Below are 12,034 nucleotides of genomic sequence, written 5' to 3'. Positions count from 1 at the left end.
TGTGAAGCACCCAATGCAACATGCGGGGGCGTAGTCTTACTGAATGTGAACGGCCACAGTTCCTGTGAATTCAATATTTTCAAGCGCTTAAAACTTGTACTTGCTGATCAGCTATTACTATATACATTTAGATCGTTTGTTTGTATTTTTGAAACGGAAAACAAGACACTCAGACAGATTCCCTGTTCCCAGACTCTCGCTTCCCACGCTTGCCTTCCCAGACCCCACCCAGCTGTGCTAACTCACAAGTGACATGGAGGTGGAGGGTGACACTATCGGAGCCCAGGGCGTTCTCCACCGTGGCGGTCACGCGGTAGATCCCCACTGCCTTGTACACGTGCTTGATGCCCTCCTCGATGGAGCTCACGTTGGAGTAGGTCAGAGCGTGGCCGTCCCCAAAGTCCAACGTGACGCTCGTCCTGGCCCCGTCGCCCTTCACGACCGGCAGCCGTGGAAACGAGAAATGGAGGGGGGGGCAGAAGAAACAACTAAAACAAGTCTACAAATAAACAGGAAGCGATCGAAGGAACTTGGAACGACTTCTCACGCTAACTAAAAAGCTCTTTGGGGGGGTTGACGGCAGAGCGGCTAATTTGGACAACATTTTTTCACACCCGTTAAAAACTAAAAAACATCTTTCAAACAAGAGCGGAGAGAGAGAGAGACACCAGCCCACAGCTCAAACCTCAAGACAGACAAATCCCACGGGTGGCCCCAAAGACCGTACCTCCTCCAGGAAGACTAGGAAGGTGATGTTGGCTGCCAGGGTGGCGGTCAGCGTCCCCTCGCTGGTGACCAGGTGCAGGCCTCTGGGGGGCTGGGCGGGGCAGTGCTGCCTCTTGGCCGTGTACTCCGCTATCACGCCGGCGGTGCAGTTATTGGACACCACCTTCCTGTAGCTGGGGCACCACCACACGGGTCACACACGCCTCGGGGTCACATAGGGGGCTGTGTAGGTGTGGCTGAGGGAGGATGGATTGTGTGTGTGCGTGTGTTTGTGTGTGTGTGTGGGGGGGTCATTTCTGGGTTAGAATATACTAATGGTTTGTTCTTGGTCTACTTTACTAGCGAGCAACTGTGGTTTTCCTGCTGTGTAAACACTCGATCGTGGGGTGGACTGTTTACCCGGTGCTGTTGAGGAACGTAGACCCTGTGGTGCAGCTCCTCGACATGGTGGACGCGTGGAACCAGAAGGCTGGGGTGCACTTGCTGTCGGCGCGCCTCTCGTAACCGTAGTCGCTGCAGCGTTTGGACCACACCCCCAAAAAAATGAACGCTAATAAGTGGCATATACTTTTGATAGCGACTTCAAAAGATGTCTCGACAATCTCCCTGGGGATTCATGATTAAAAACGGCACGTTTAGGTAGAACGCTTGCCACAAATGAGCCTTGGATTCGACATGATTTATATTTCCACTACTCTTTGACTGGGGGAAAAGGAACGTTACTGACTTGATGAAAAATAGTTTGATCTCACGGAAGAGCCTGACATGCCTACGTTTTTTTCCTGATCTTGCCCCAAGTTGTTTGTCCTACAAATTGAAATGCAGCGTCCCCAAAATGATGGAAACAAATTGCCCCAATTAGTGCTCCATGTACACAGATGCAGAAGTGTTGTGATTGTTAATGAAAGCTATTAAGCCTGATGATTTATAGTCTCAAAGGAAGCTCCTTCTCAGCACTGCATCACTCAAGGGGCCCTCGAATTTGGGAATTACCAAGACTAAAGCACATTAATAAGGTTGATGATTCAAAGAAAATGCATTGTTAAGAAGTAAGTTTTGGCTAATCCTGCTTTTAAGCTTGTTTGTGAAAAGTACACTGGCAGAAGCTACAAAGGCAGCAGTGCTTTGTATAGAGCAGGGTGTCATTCAAGGAGAGAGCGATGGCACATGTTCAAGGAGAGACCCACTCTTAAAGACACACACACACCAGTGTAAATGCACGCACACATGTACACACACACACACACGCATCTCTTTGCCAGACATGGATCTGGCAGGACTGTGCGTGTGTGTGTTTCCCCTTCATTCCTTGACACACACACACAGCTTGGAGTTGAGCAGCTGACTGCTTTCCATTTAGCAGGGGCAGCCTCCAAAGAGAATGAGCCCAAGTTCCTCTGCAATTCTAATGTGAAGCACCCTAACCATGACGGTGATCTCTTATCTTTTCATCCTCTACTTTAGGCTTTTCCTTTCTTTGTTACTCACGTCTTTACTTTTTACTTCGCCCCATGTTACAGAAATATATTTACATGGTATCGATTCCAAAGTCCTACCTCAAAGTACAATTTATGCTATTCAAATAGGTAATAGTTATTAGTTTATGTTGTAAACCAAAAAAAGCTTTTTACTGTTTTAAATGTTTTACTGTAAGTCTTATACATATTGATTACATTTATTGGGGTAAAAGGTTTTGATTTGATATACTTAATAATTCAATTTTTCTAAGATTAGCATTGCGGCCGCATTTAACGGTAATACATGTTCACTCACCACTCAAAGTCCCTCTCTGTGCAGTCGCAGGGTCCCGAGGTCATCGTCACAGAGTACGTCTTACCCATAACGCACCTGGCAATTGGCTTCAGCTTCCGGTAGATTCTTTTCACTCCCATGATGCAGGGTTCTCCCTGAGGAGCAATCAGATATTCATTTGTATTAGAATTTTGTACCGAGTGCATTCATTCCATGGTGCAGTATAAATAGAATTTGTTTTTCTTTCCTTTGTTTTGCAATCTGTCCAAACTCTGTCTGCCGCCTTAACTGCAGCTCCCAGTGTTTGTTGCGTGAGAGCTAAACTCAACATTCTGCCTTTCACATCTCAGCTGTTACATGAGCTGTTCCAGAAAATTCGCTTTTCTGTTTTTGGTCCATGGATTTGTGACGGATGAATAAAAACTGGCAATCGAACCTGATGCCTAGACGGCCTCTGAGCCGTCTATGAATAAAAAGTCAACTGTATATCTAGAACGTTTACAACTCTCAATTCAAGAGCACTCTTTCTATCAGCATTCATCATGTTTCATTAGACCACTACAAAGCCTCGTGGGACTTTCTTTGTCTCAGCAATAGGTGTCAGTAGTGAGATACTCTGAATTCTCGATGAGACAAACCCCAAACACAACGCACCCCCTCTAAGAGTTTACACACACACGACGAGGTCTTCTCAGTTTTGAGTTCTGGGCCTCTAAAGTGTTCCTGGAGCCAAACCCTTCCCTCTGGGAAGTTTACTTAGTTAATTGGCTTTGACTGTTGTCCACTTCCACGTGATGTATTTCAGTCTATAGGTTTCTAGGAGAGGAGGGGGGGGCGTCTAAGCTTATTAAAACCAGCACCCCTCACAAGCAGGATGCTCTCTCATCCTGTCATTTGGCTTGGGGCCTGCCTGGCTAGGTTCAGTTTGCAACTGGGGTTGAAAGAGCCCGCCGTGTTTCAGGGAAGGCTTCATACGGTACTTAAAGCAGCAAAAAAAAAAGGGATTAAAGGAGAATATGCTAAAGTGCTTTCCGGGCTAAGAGATCTGTCAAGTCGTGGTGTGCACCGTCATGTGCGGCTCGAGCAAATAAGAGAGAGGCAGCCAAACGAGGTGATGAAACTGCACTCGGTCAAACAGCTTTGGACGAGATCAAGGAATCTGTGTCCGACCTCTCAGTCAACAGAATGGTGAGAGATGGGGAGTGCTTCCAAGGCATGGACTTGCACTGATTTAACTTGATTTAATTCGGCTAAAACTTTTACATCTTTTTGAACGCGTCTTATTAGCCTGATGCTTTCTCCCAGAGTGGGGATGGTTCTGGTGAAGCCCTCGGAATAAAGATGAGAGGGCGAGAACTTGTGTTTTGCTACTACCAAGGACACGGAACTTGGAATTGCATGATGCTGGGAGATGTCTATCCACACAGGATACAAATAAACCCTCTGTATTTAAGAACCAAAACCAACGACTGTCGTATCGAAAAAGATCATTTGCATAACCAGCGTGTGCTTGCAAGGTCGGTCAGTGAGACAGACAGACAGACAGGCAGTAAGACCCTTACCTGGTCATGAAGGTGCCAGGTTTGATAATCCCCCTCTGTGCACCTCCTGTTGAAAATGGACCTGAAGTCGATCTTGACCAGCTGCCACTCTGACCGGTGACTGACATGGCCGAATATCCTGCAAACAGCCAAACACAGCCTTGGCACCGACACTGACAGGGGCTATGCAAGGTGCCCACTCTGACGAGAGTGTGGCTAATGGTACAGACGGCAGGAACACTACAGGGAGGTACAGTCGAAAGATGTCATTCCAGAAGAAAGGTCTGAGCCAAGTGTGACCTTAAAAAAAAAAAGTGTCACGAGTGAATAATGTAAGCTCTCCTTTGGGTGGAAACTAATGGACTCCTACTGCCACCCGAGCAGTGCTCCCTGGTCTCACACAGTTCGACTCGTCCCAGAGCTACCACAGGCTCAGCCCAAACTGTATTCAAGGTTATGAAGGAAAAAGATGAGAAAATAAATATCTGTTGTTAGTGTAAATCTTGCAGGGGGGGGTTGGGGGGTTCTTTCTGAAGTGACCCTCTCTCAGCATCTATCCAGCAACAAATTCATCACAATCAATCCATCAATTAACCAACTGAGGCGCTGGCTTGTGACTGTCAATTTTGGTGAAAATCATTACAAATTGATAAGAAAATGGTGTGGGGTGTCTAATGAGGACTAATGGCACGTCACAGAGAGGGAGAGGCACAAGCTTGTCACCAGGGAGCTGCCATTTCTTAGAAGACTGTGAAGGTTCGTGTCTCTGCCTGCCTGCCGGTTGGGCTCAGGGAAGTGTGTCGCCAAGAGACCTCCAGCCATCCCTCATCCCTTCCTCCGTCGCACCCTCCGTGTCTCTCTCTCTCCTTCTCTCTTTCTCCTTCTCTCTGTCTCTCTCTCCTTCTCTCGCTCTACTCTCTGTCTCTTTCCTTCTCTCTGTCTCTCCTTCTTTCTCTCTCTCCTTTCTCTCTCTCTCCTCTGTCTCTCGCTCTCCTCTGTCTCTCCTTCTTTCTCCCTCTCTCCTCTCTGTCTCTCCTCCTGTCTGTCTCTCTCTCCTCTGTCTCTCTCTGCTCTCTGTCTCTCTTTCCTTCTCTCGCTCTCCTTCTTTCTCTCTCTCTCTCCTCTCTGTCTCTCTCTCCTTCTATGTCTCTCTCCTCCATGTCTCTCTCTCTGTCTCCCTCTCTTTTCCTATCCCTTATTCCTCTCCACCCTGCCTCTCCTCTCCCACTCTGCTGACAGCTTGTGGCTGGTTGTCCTGCCATAGACTACAAAGCCAGCTGTCTGGCACGGCGACAGTGGCATCAGACATGGATGTAGGGGAGCGTGGATCCTCGTCTTTCTATCTGTGGCGTGAGAGGGGACCTCATGCAGCGCTGACTCTCATGTTGGGCCCTCCTCACATTCTGCATGTTGTCTTGATGTCAAACTCGATGTGTCCCGAAAACCGTGTTTTAAACTGCATGCTTTATATGCCGTTATACCGTTCAGTTCTTGTTAGAGACTGACTTTTCAGCTTTATTTTTTGATCTTTTTTTTTCTCATGTTCTTCAAATGGACGGCTCAGCTGTCGTCGGCTCGAGCCCCATTGATCTTCTGTGATCGCAATCCCCAGACGGACAGTTTTGATGTTAGGTAGACCTTGGGAGAAATCTATTTTATTCACTAAAGGGGGACGGGGGGACTGGGGACGGGGACGGTCAGTCAAGCCCGTTGAATCTAGATGAATTGTCCCAAAATTTCTCTCACACATGCACAGTGACGTGACATGGCAATCCAAACACCTGTCTTCTCTTCTTCCGCCCGTTATCGGTGAGAAGAAAAACAAACATGGGGGAGAATCAGACTTCCTGGTCATCTTACGTCATGATAAGCGTCTCCTCCCCCGGCTCGCCCAGAACTCCGTCCACGAACAGCGGCGACGACGTGAAGCTGTATCTGCTCCACTGCCGGCCCTCGTCGAAGCTCAACCTGCAAGGGATCGCAACAAAAAAAACACGACGGTGAATAAAACCATCAAAAAGAAAGAGTCTAGTCTCCTCTAAAACTGTGGAGATATCCGACGTGACGAGCCAAACCTGGAGTCTGGCGGAAAAACACGGCGCCACACGCGGCCGCAATGCTAATCTTAGAAACTAATCAGATGAGAGAGTTGCTTCACAACTCTGCGTTTCATATTCAGCTGCGGCGATGCAGTGTGTGAACAGTGGATCAAAAAAAAATAAAAACCCAGCTAATGCCAAGTTCAAACACGAAAGGTGAAATTGAATGACAATTGTCAAAGGAGTGAAATCAACCCAACGCATCACTGGGTCTGAATTACAATAATGAGTCTGTGTGCTCTGACACTCGTTTGGCTCATATTGTCCGTGAATATGTGCCTGTGAGTGTGTGTGTATGAATCTGTGTTTGTTTGAGTGCTTGTGTGCGCTAGTGCGTGTGTGTAAGCGAGTACGGCTTGATTTCCATTCTTTTTGTTACTTTCAAATAATTTTTTTGGGGGGGGAAAGTTACATGAGCAACCTATCTTTTTTCTCTGTCAGTGACTCACCACAGGTGCCTGATGGGAAGTGGAGTGTGTCGTATTGCCACTAGGGCCCCCCCTTGATCCAAGTAGAGCACAGCGTACTCCTCGTCGAAGATCTAAAAAGGCGAAGAGGAATGGGTGCAACTCTGCGGTTTCCGCTCCATCACTCATTACCTTGACGGCTCTGACTGGGAGTGGACTTTAATGTTTATGAAAGCCATCCTCACAGATAGACACCCACAAACACCCACAGATGCTCTCTCACACACACACACACACACGACACACACACACACACGACTAACACACGACTAACACACAAACACTTGAAATGAGTTATGCCTCAAATCAATGTCCTGATAATACACACACACACACACACACACACACACACACACACACACACACACACACACACACACACACACACAAAGGCATCGTACAGAGGTGTGTGTGACATCAATTTTAGCAGAATTATTTCCCATCTACATGTTTAATTAGAAAGCAGCCCAGTGAATGTGCGCAGTGGGCTGTCAGACGAGGAGGAGGGCACCTGTGGGCAACGTTAGGGGCTCTGGATCAAATTACTCCTCCGATCTCATCTGATTATCCTCCACTAAAAACACTGGCATGGGGCGAAGATCTTTTTTTTCATTTTTTTATGCCTGGGAAGAAGGGTGGTGGGGGTGGGGGGTGGTGGTTGATCAGTCTGGTGAGTCTCTGTCTTTCTGTGAGGTTCAGAACTCCATGTAGTGCTGTCTTGGTGCCGTTTCCCTGGTTCATATCGCGATATCAGTCCTTCAGTGCTTAACTGGGTCCTTAATTCTGGGTGTGACCTTCAGGAAAACAAAGTAAGCTAACGGAAGCTAATGGAGGTCCGGGGTGAACAGCTACAGCAGGCTAGTGGTCTGTGTGTCTGGAGGCTGAGCGCTCCTCGCCACCCCAACCTCCTCGGTCTGGCATAGACGGCTCTGTGGGAGAGGCTGCTGTGGGGGGAGGCTGCTGTGGGGGGAGGCTGCTGTGGGGAGGCTGCTGTGGGGGGAGGCTGCTGTGGGGAGGCTGCTTTGGGGAGGCTGCTGTGGGGGAGGCTGCTGTGGGGGGGAGGCTGCTGTGGGGGGAGGCTGCTGTGGGGGGGAGGCTGCTGTGGGGGGGAGGCTGCTGTGGGGGGGAGGCTGCTATGGGGGAGGCTGCTGTGGGGGGGAGGCTGCTGTGGGGGGGAGGCTGCTGCGGGGAGGCTGCTGTGTGGGGAGGCTGCTGTGGGGAGGCTGCTGTGGGGAGGCTGCTGTGGGGAAGCTGCTGTGGGGAGGCTGCTGTGGGGAGGCTGCTGTGATGCTCACCTGTCTCCAGGTGTTTCCGGCGTCAGACGTGATGAACATGCTCACGTTGCTGGTGGACAGCTCTGCACCAATGGAGCCTAGAGAGGGAGGGAGGGCGAGGGGGGGGTTAATGGTTTGAGGTGGAATGCCAAAGAAGCGGCTGAACAGAAGTCTCCTAGAGGGTGAAACAGATTTGTATCTAGATCGCCGCGGCTCTCTGAATCGCCTTGATTAACACTGGGAATATAAACGTTTATTAGATTAGGAGCTAGATTTGAATAGAAGGACATATGGCTTCTGGGGAAGGACAAACAAGATTGAGTAGAAAGGAAACTCTTACCATATGCTGTATTTGCATTACTACATTGGATCAGTAAGACAGGGTTTAACAATAAACTGCTGCAATGACTAAAGCTGATCATATGGTTTAGCCACGAAAAAACATAAACCTAAAAACTAAAATGTAAATGTTTGTGAAATGTACTGAAAATAAAAAGATTTGGACCCAGGTCTCGAGAGCAGTCCTACTCAGGACTGCTTGTGCTCAGGAAAACAAAACAAAAAACGAAAACCTTAAAAACGACGACTCAAAGACCACCACAAATTGTACACAACGCCCAACTTCTGCGTTCAACTTGACCCTTCCATGACTCCATAGGTCTGAGGAGAAGTGTCACATGGAGTTCCGCCCTATTTCCTGACATGGGGGGGGGGAAGAAGAGCACAGGTGACATGTCACCGAGGGGGACCCATAGTCTCATCCTTCTTCCCCCACTTCCTGGTTTTGTTCCGCTAAGGCACTGTGAGCCGTGAGCCTCCCCAGAGTATGGACAATGTCAGGCTGCTCGAAGGAATAGCTTTGACGGGTGATGTTCTGGGTACCACTGTGTGTGTGTGTGTGTGTGTGTGCTACTCCGGTGTTTTTGGGTTTCTCCTCAGACGTGAAGTGACACAGCCAGGCAGTCTGCTGGCCCTGTGGGTGGAGCAGCCGCCTGGTGACGTGGGAGGCTGAACGCGGAGACGACAAGAAACACAAGCTGCCTCCGCAGTCTGGGAGATATGACCACATGTCGTGCGTGCGTGCGTGCGTGTGTGTCTGTCTCGTTAACAGCGATGCGCTGCATAGTACAAAGAAGTTAAGCTGTCAGTTGAGTTGAGCTGTTCTCATACTTGAATAGGAGAAGGCACTTTAAGAGAGAGAAAGAGAGAAACAAACGCTCTCTAAAATGTTGCGCTCCCACTCCAAGTCTCCAGGGTCACACTTAGCCGAGTCCATCTGTGTTCAACACATGGATGAAGTTACACTTTGGGACTCTCTTTGACCCATTTTCGTCTGGGCTGAAGACATGTCCATGACACCAATGTGCATCCGCCGACGTTGCACACGGCAAGCTCTGAAAGCAAGCCAGGTGCTTCGCATGGAATCAATTCAGGAAATAAATATAAAGGTAGAAGAATAAATTGGAGAAGCTAAAAAAACACAAGAAAAAAGATCTGACATTCACCGTTCCAAACCTAACCTTCAACATTCAAACCCACCCAGGCAGGCTTAGCTAAAGGTTGTTGGAGTGAAAACAAACAAGTGTCGTGAGCAAACTCGAGTATTTCCACCGACTTCATCACCTGCTCCACCTACCTGAAGCCATGATGATTCCAGGAGCAGAGTCCTTACTGGCGATGTTCCCAGATGTGTAGGGGTTGGCAGAAACATGGAGGTGAAGGTGAAGAGAACAGTACGGCTAAGGGGACACAGATACACACGTGTTTACATTAACATGTATTCATTTAGCAGACGCTTTTATCCAAAGCGACTTCCAAGAGAGAGCTTTACAAAGTGCATAGGTCACTGATAATAACAACAAGATAGCCCCAAAGCATTGCGGGTAGCCAAAAAACAAGAAGCACACATTGTGAACAACCAAAAAACTAAGTGCTAAAGGGAGAAACCATAAGAGCATGTAGTTAAACAAGTTACAATTAAACAACATGAGTCTCTAAGTGCACAAGCACGTACAGGCGCGCGCACACACACACACACACACACACACACACACACACACACGTGAGGGAAGCGATCGGCGCACGTCGGCTGCAGGAGCCCTTGCTCATTAGACCATCTGCGTTTACGAGAACGCAAACACAAACAAACCGACACTCCGTCGTACAGTCTATCGGGAACGTCGACGCACACAGATTCCCACACGCTCCCGACTGGCACGGCCAAACCATTAATTCTGATTAGTCTAACCTTTACAGACACTAAACTCATTACAACACAGGCAAATGCCAGTGGCGCAAGCAATGTTGTGACGGGGTGTTTAAGGGTTTATTAAAAGTCAGATATTCCCTGACAAATGATGTATAACACAGAACCGAGACAAGCTCCCCGACTGTAGGACTACTGTAACTAGTTTATCAGTAGAGTCATTCTTCTTGGGGTGTATTTAGGGATGCTGTCTGCTCATGCCTTGGATAGGGTTGACATGGGTTGGTCCAAACCCAGAAGGATAAACATCAAACACAAGTACATTGTTTGTTTTTGTTTACCTGGATGTTTACTCCGGAGTCATTTGGTCTACTAATGAATCCCTGACTGCTTGAGGTGTTTTTCTGGATGTTTTGTAGCCGGTTATACTTTATTGTCATTTTAAATCTGCAGTCAGGGAAGGGGTAGAATTTGTTCGGAAACTGCTTGAAAGCAGTTTTTCCGGGAACCTGCTTAACTCGAGTGAGAGTCGCTTGGAGAAAGGAAACAGCAAAGGAACACACCCGACTCCAATAAACATCACAGACTTTAGGCTCGAAAGTGGAGTTTGTAGGAAAACAAAAGGGAAAATGGAAGTGTCTGTATCCCAGCAACTGACACTTCTCTCTCTGTCGAAATGGGAGGTCAGCCCACTGGGCTGGATCAAGACGGCTGACCTTTTAACGTGGAGGCCTGGGAGCGCTCAGCTCTGACGAGTGAGCGCCGCTCTTCCTGAGAGATCAACCCGCCGCCGCGGTTGGGATCACTCAACTTCTGACAAGGCCTGGCTTTGATGAGAGCGCGCTCTCTGTCTGTCCTTTTGTCTCACTGGCTCCCCCACTCCCTTCTCTCCTACTTTCATTCTTTTTCTCTCTTGCGCTCTTTCGCGTGTCATCCGAAACTACGCACGCACACAAACACTCACCACTCCACGCACGCACACAAACACCAGTCCATATGCACACACATACAAATTGACCCATACAGACACAGAAACGTTCACCAGTCTGCACACACACACACACACACATGCAAAAAGACACATACTTACACACAGACACACACACACACTCTCTCACCAGTACACAGTGGAGGCTGTTTCCCCTGAGGTCAGTGGTGGGTGCCTCCAGCAGCCTCCAGTCCCTCCCTCTGTTGTAGGTGATGACAGTCTTCACCTGGTTCTCCTCCTTCTTGTTAGCCAGGAACATCCCTTTGATCCCAGCCACCTGTGAATTCGCACCAAAACTCAGACAAACGTGGTGCTTCCGTGACGCTAACGATAACTAATCACAGACAGAAGCATACTCCGTTTACCGTGCTGGAATATTTACCCTTTTTATATCGTCAAATAAGTAGAACTAAGGCATTTTGTGAGAAATATTAAACGCCCTTAGGCAATACGGGTAAACAACCCACTTAAGGGAATGGCGTCGACTCCCCCCCCAAAAAACAGCCTAAACAAGTTAAGCAAGACATGATTGATTGTGTGTAGATTTGAAGCAATCAGTGGATGTCCTCGGTGAGTCAGACTCAATCCTCAGGGGGCTTACTGGGAATGAACATGGAGCACAGAATCAGGCTCTGACACATGAAGAAGTGCTCCCTTTCCTCTTCAATAATGACCAAATACTCAATCCTCCCCTTGGGGCAAAGATTTTAGCATATGCAATGTCTTGGGTTGGTAACCCCAATCAAGATGACAATATGTGATTCCATCCCGGCCAGCCAAATGATGTGGTTTGGGGGCGCTGTCATGTGCACCTTCATTATTCAGGTTGCAGATATATTTATCCGTGAGGCTTTCAACGATCCCGATACAACGTCGGTTCATTTCTCTCCTCGCATACGGAGTTTGTGGATTCCTGTAACCTAACCTGACAGATGGACTGCAGTTCCCTAACGCCGTGGTGGGGAGCACAGGTTGCCTACC

At 48.3% G+C, this 12,034-nt stretch overlaps 1 protein-coding gene across 1 annotated transcript in view; it reads right to left on the bottom strand.

The window, feature by feature from the left end:
* Positions 1-12,034, bottom strand: part of sorcs1 (sortilin-related VPS10 domain containing receptor 1) — an 89,673-nt gene that overhangs the window by 9,326 nt on the left and 68,313 nt on the right. Inside the window, exons 10-19 of the mRNA XM_084685000.1 lie at positions 11,184-11,330; positions 9,496-9,598; positions 7,881-7,957; positions 6,568-6,659; positions 5,880-5,987; positions 4,041-4,158; positions 2,500-2,633; positions 1,126-1,239; positions 728-899; positions 247-433 (exon numbers count right to left, since the gene is read on the bottom strand). Of these exons, the coding sequence (XP_084541126.1) occupies positions 247-433; positions 728-899; positions 1,126-1,239; positions 2,500-2,633; positions 4,041-4,158; positions 5,880-5,987; positions 6,568-6,659; positions 7,881-7,957; positions 9,496-9,598; positions 11,184-11,330 (1,252 nt within the window). The remainder of the gene's footprint in view (positions 1-246; positions 434-727; positions 900-1,125; positions 1,240-2,499; positions 2,634-4,040; positions 4,159-5,879; positions 5,988-6,567; positions 6,660-7,880; positions 7,958-9,495; positions 9,599-11,183; positions 11,331-12,034) is intronic.

Source organism: Hypomesus nipponensis, chromosome 21, assembly GCF_054491055.1.
Source record: "Hypomesus nipponensis isolate SF chromosome 21, ASM5449105v1, whole genome shotgun sequence".
NCBI lineage: Eukaryota > Metazoa > Chordata > Actinopteri > Osmeriformes > Osmeridae > Hypomesus > Hypomesus nipponensis.
Note: the sequence above shows the minus strand (reverse complement) of the source record. Positions and strands in the feature narration are given on the sequence as shown.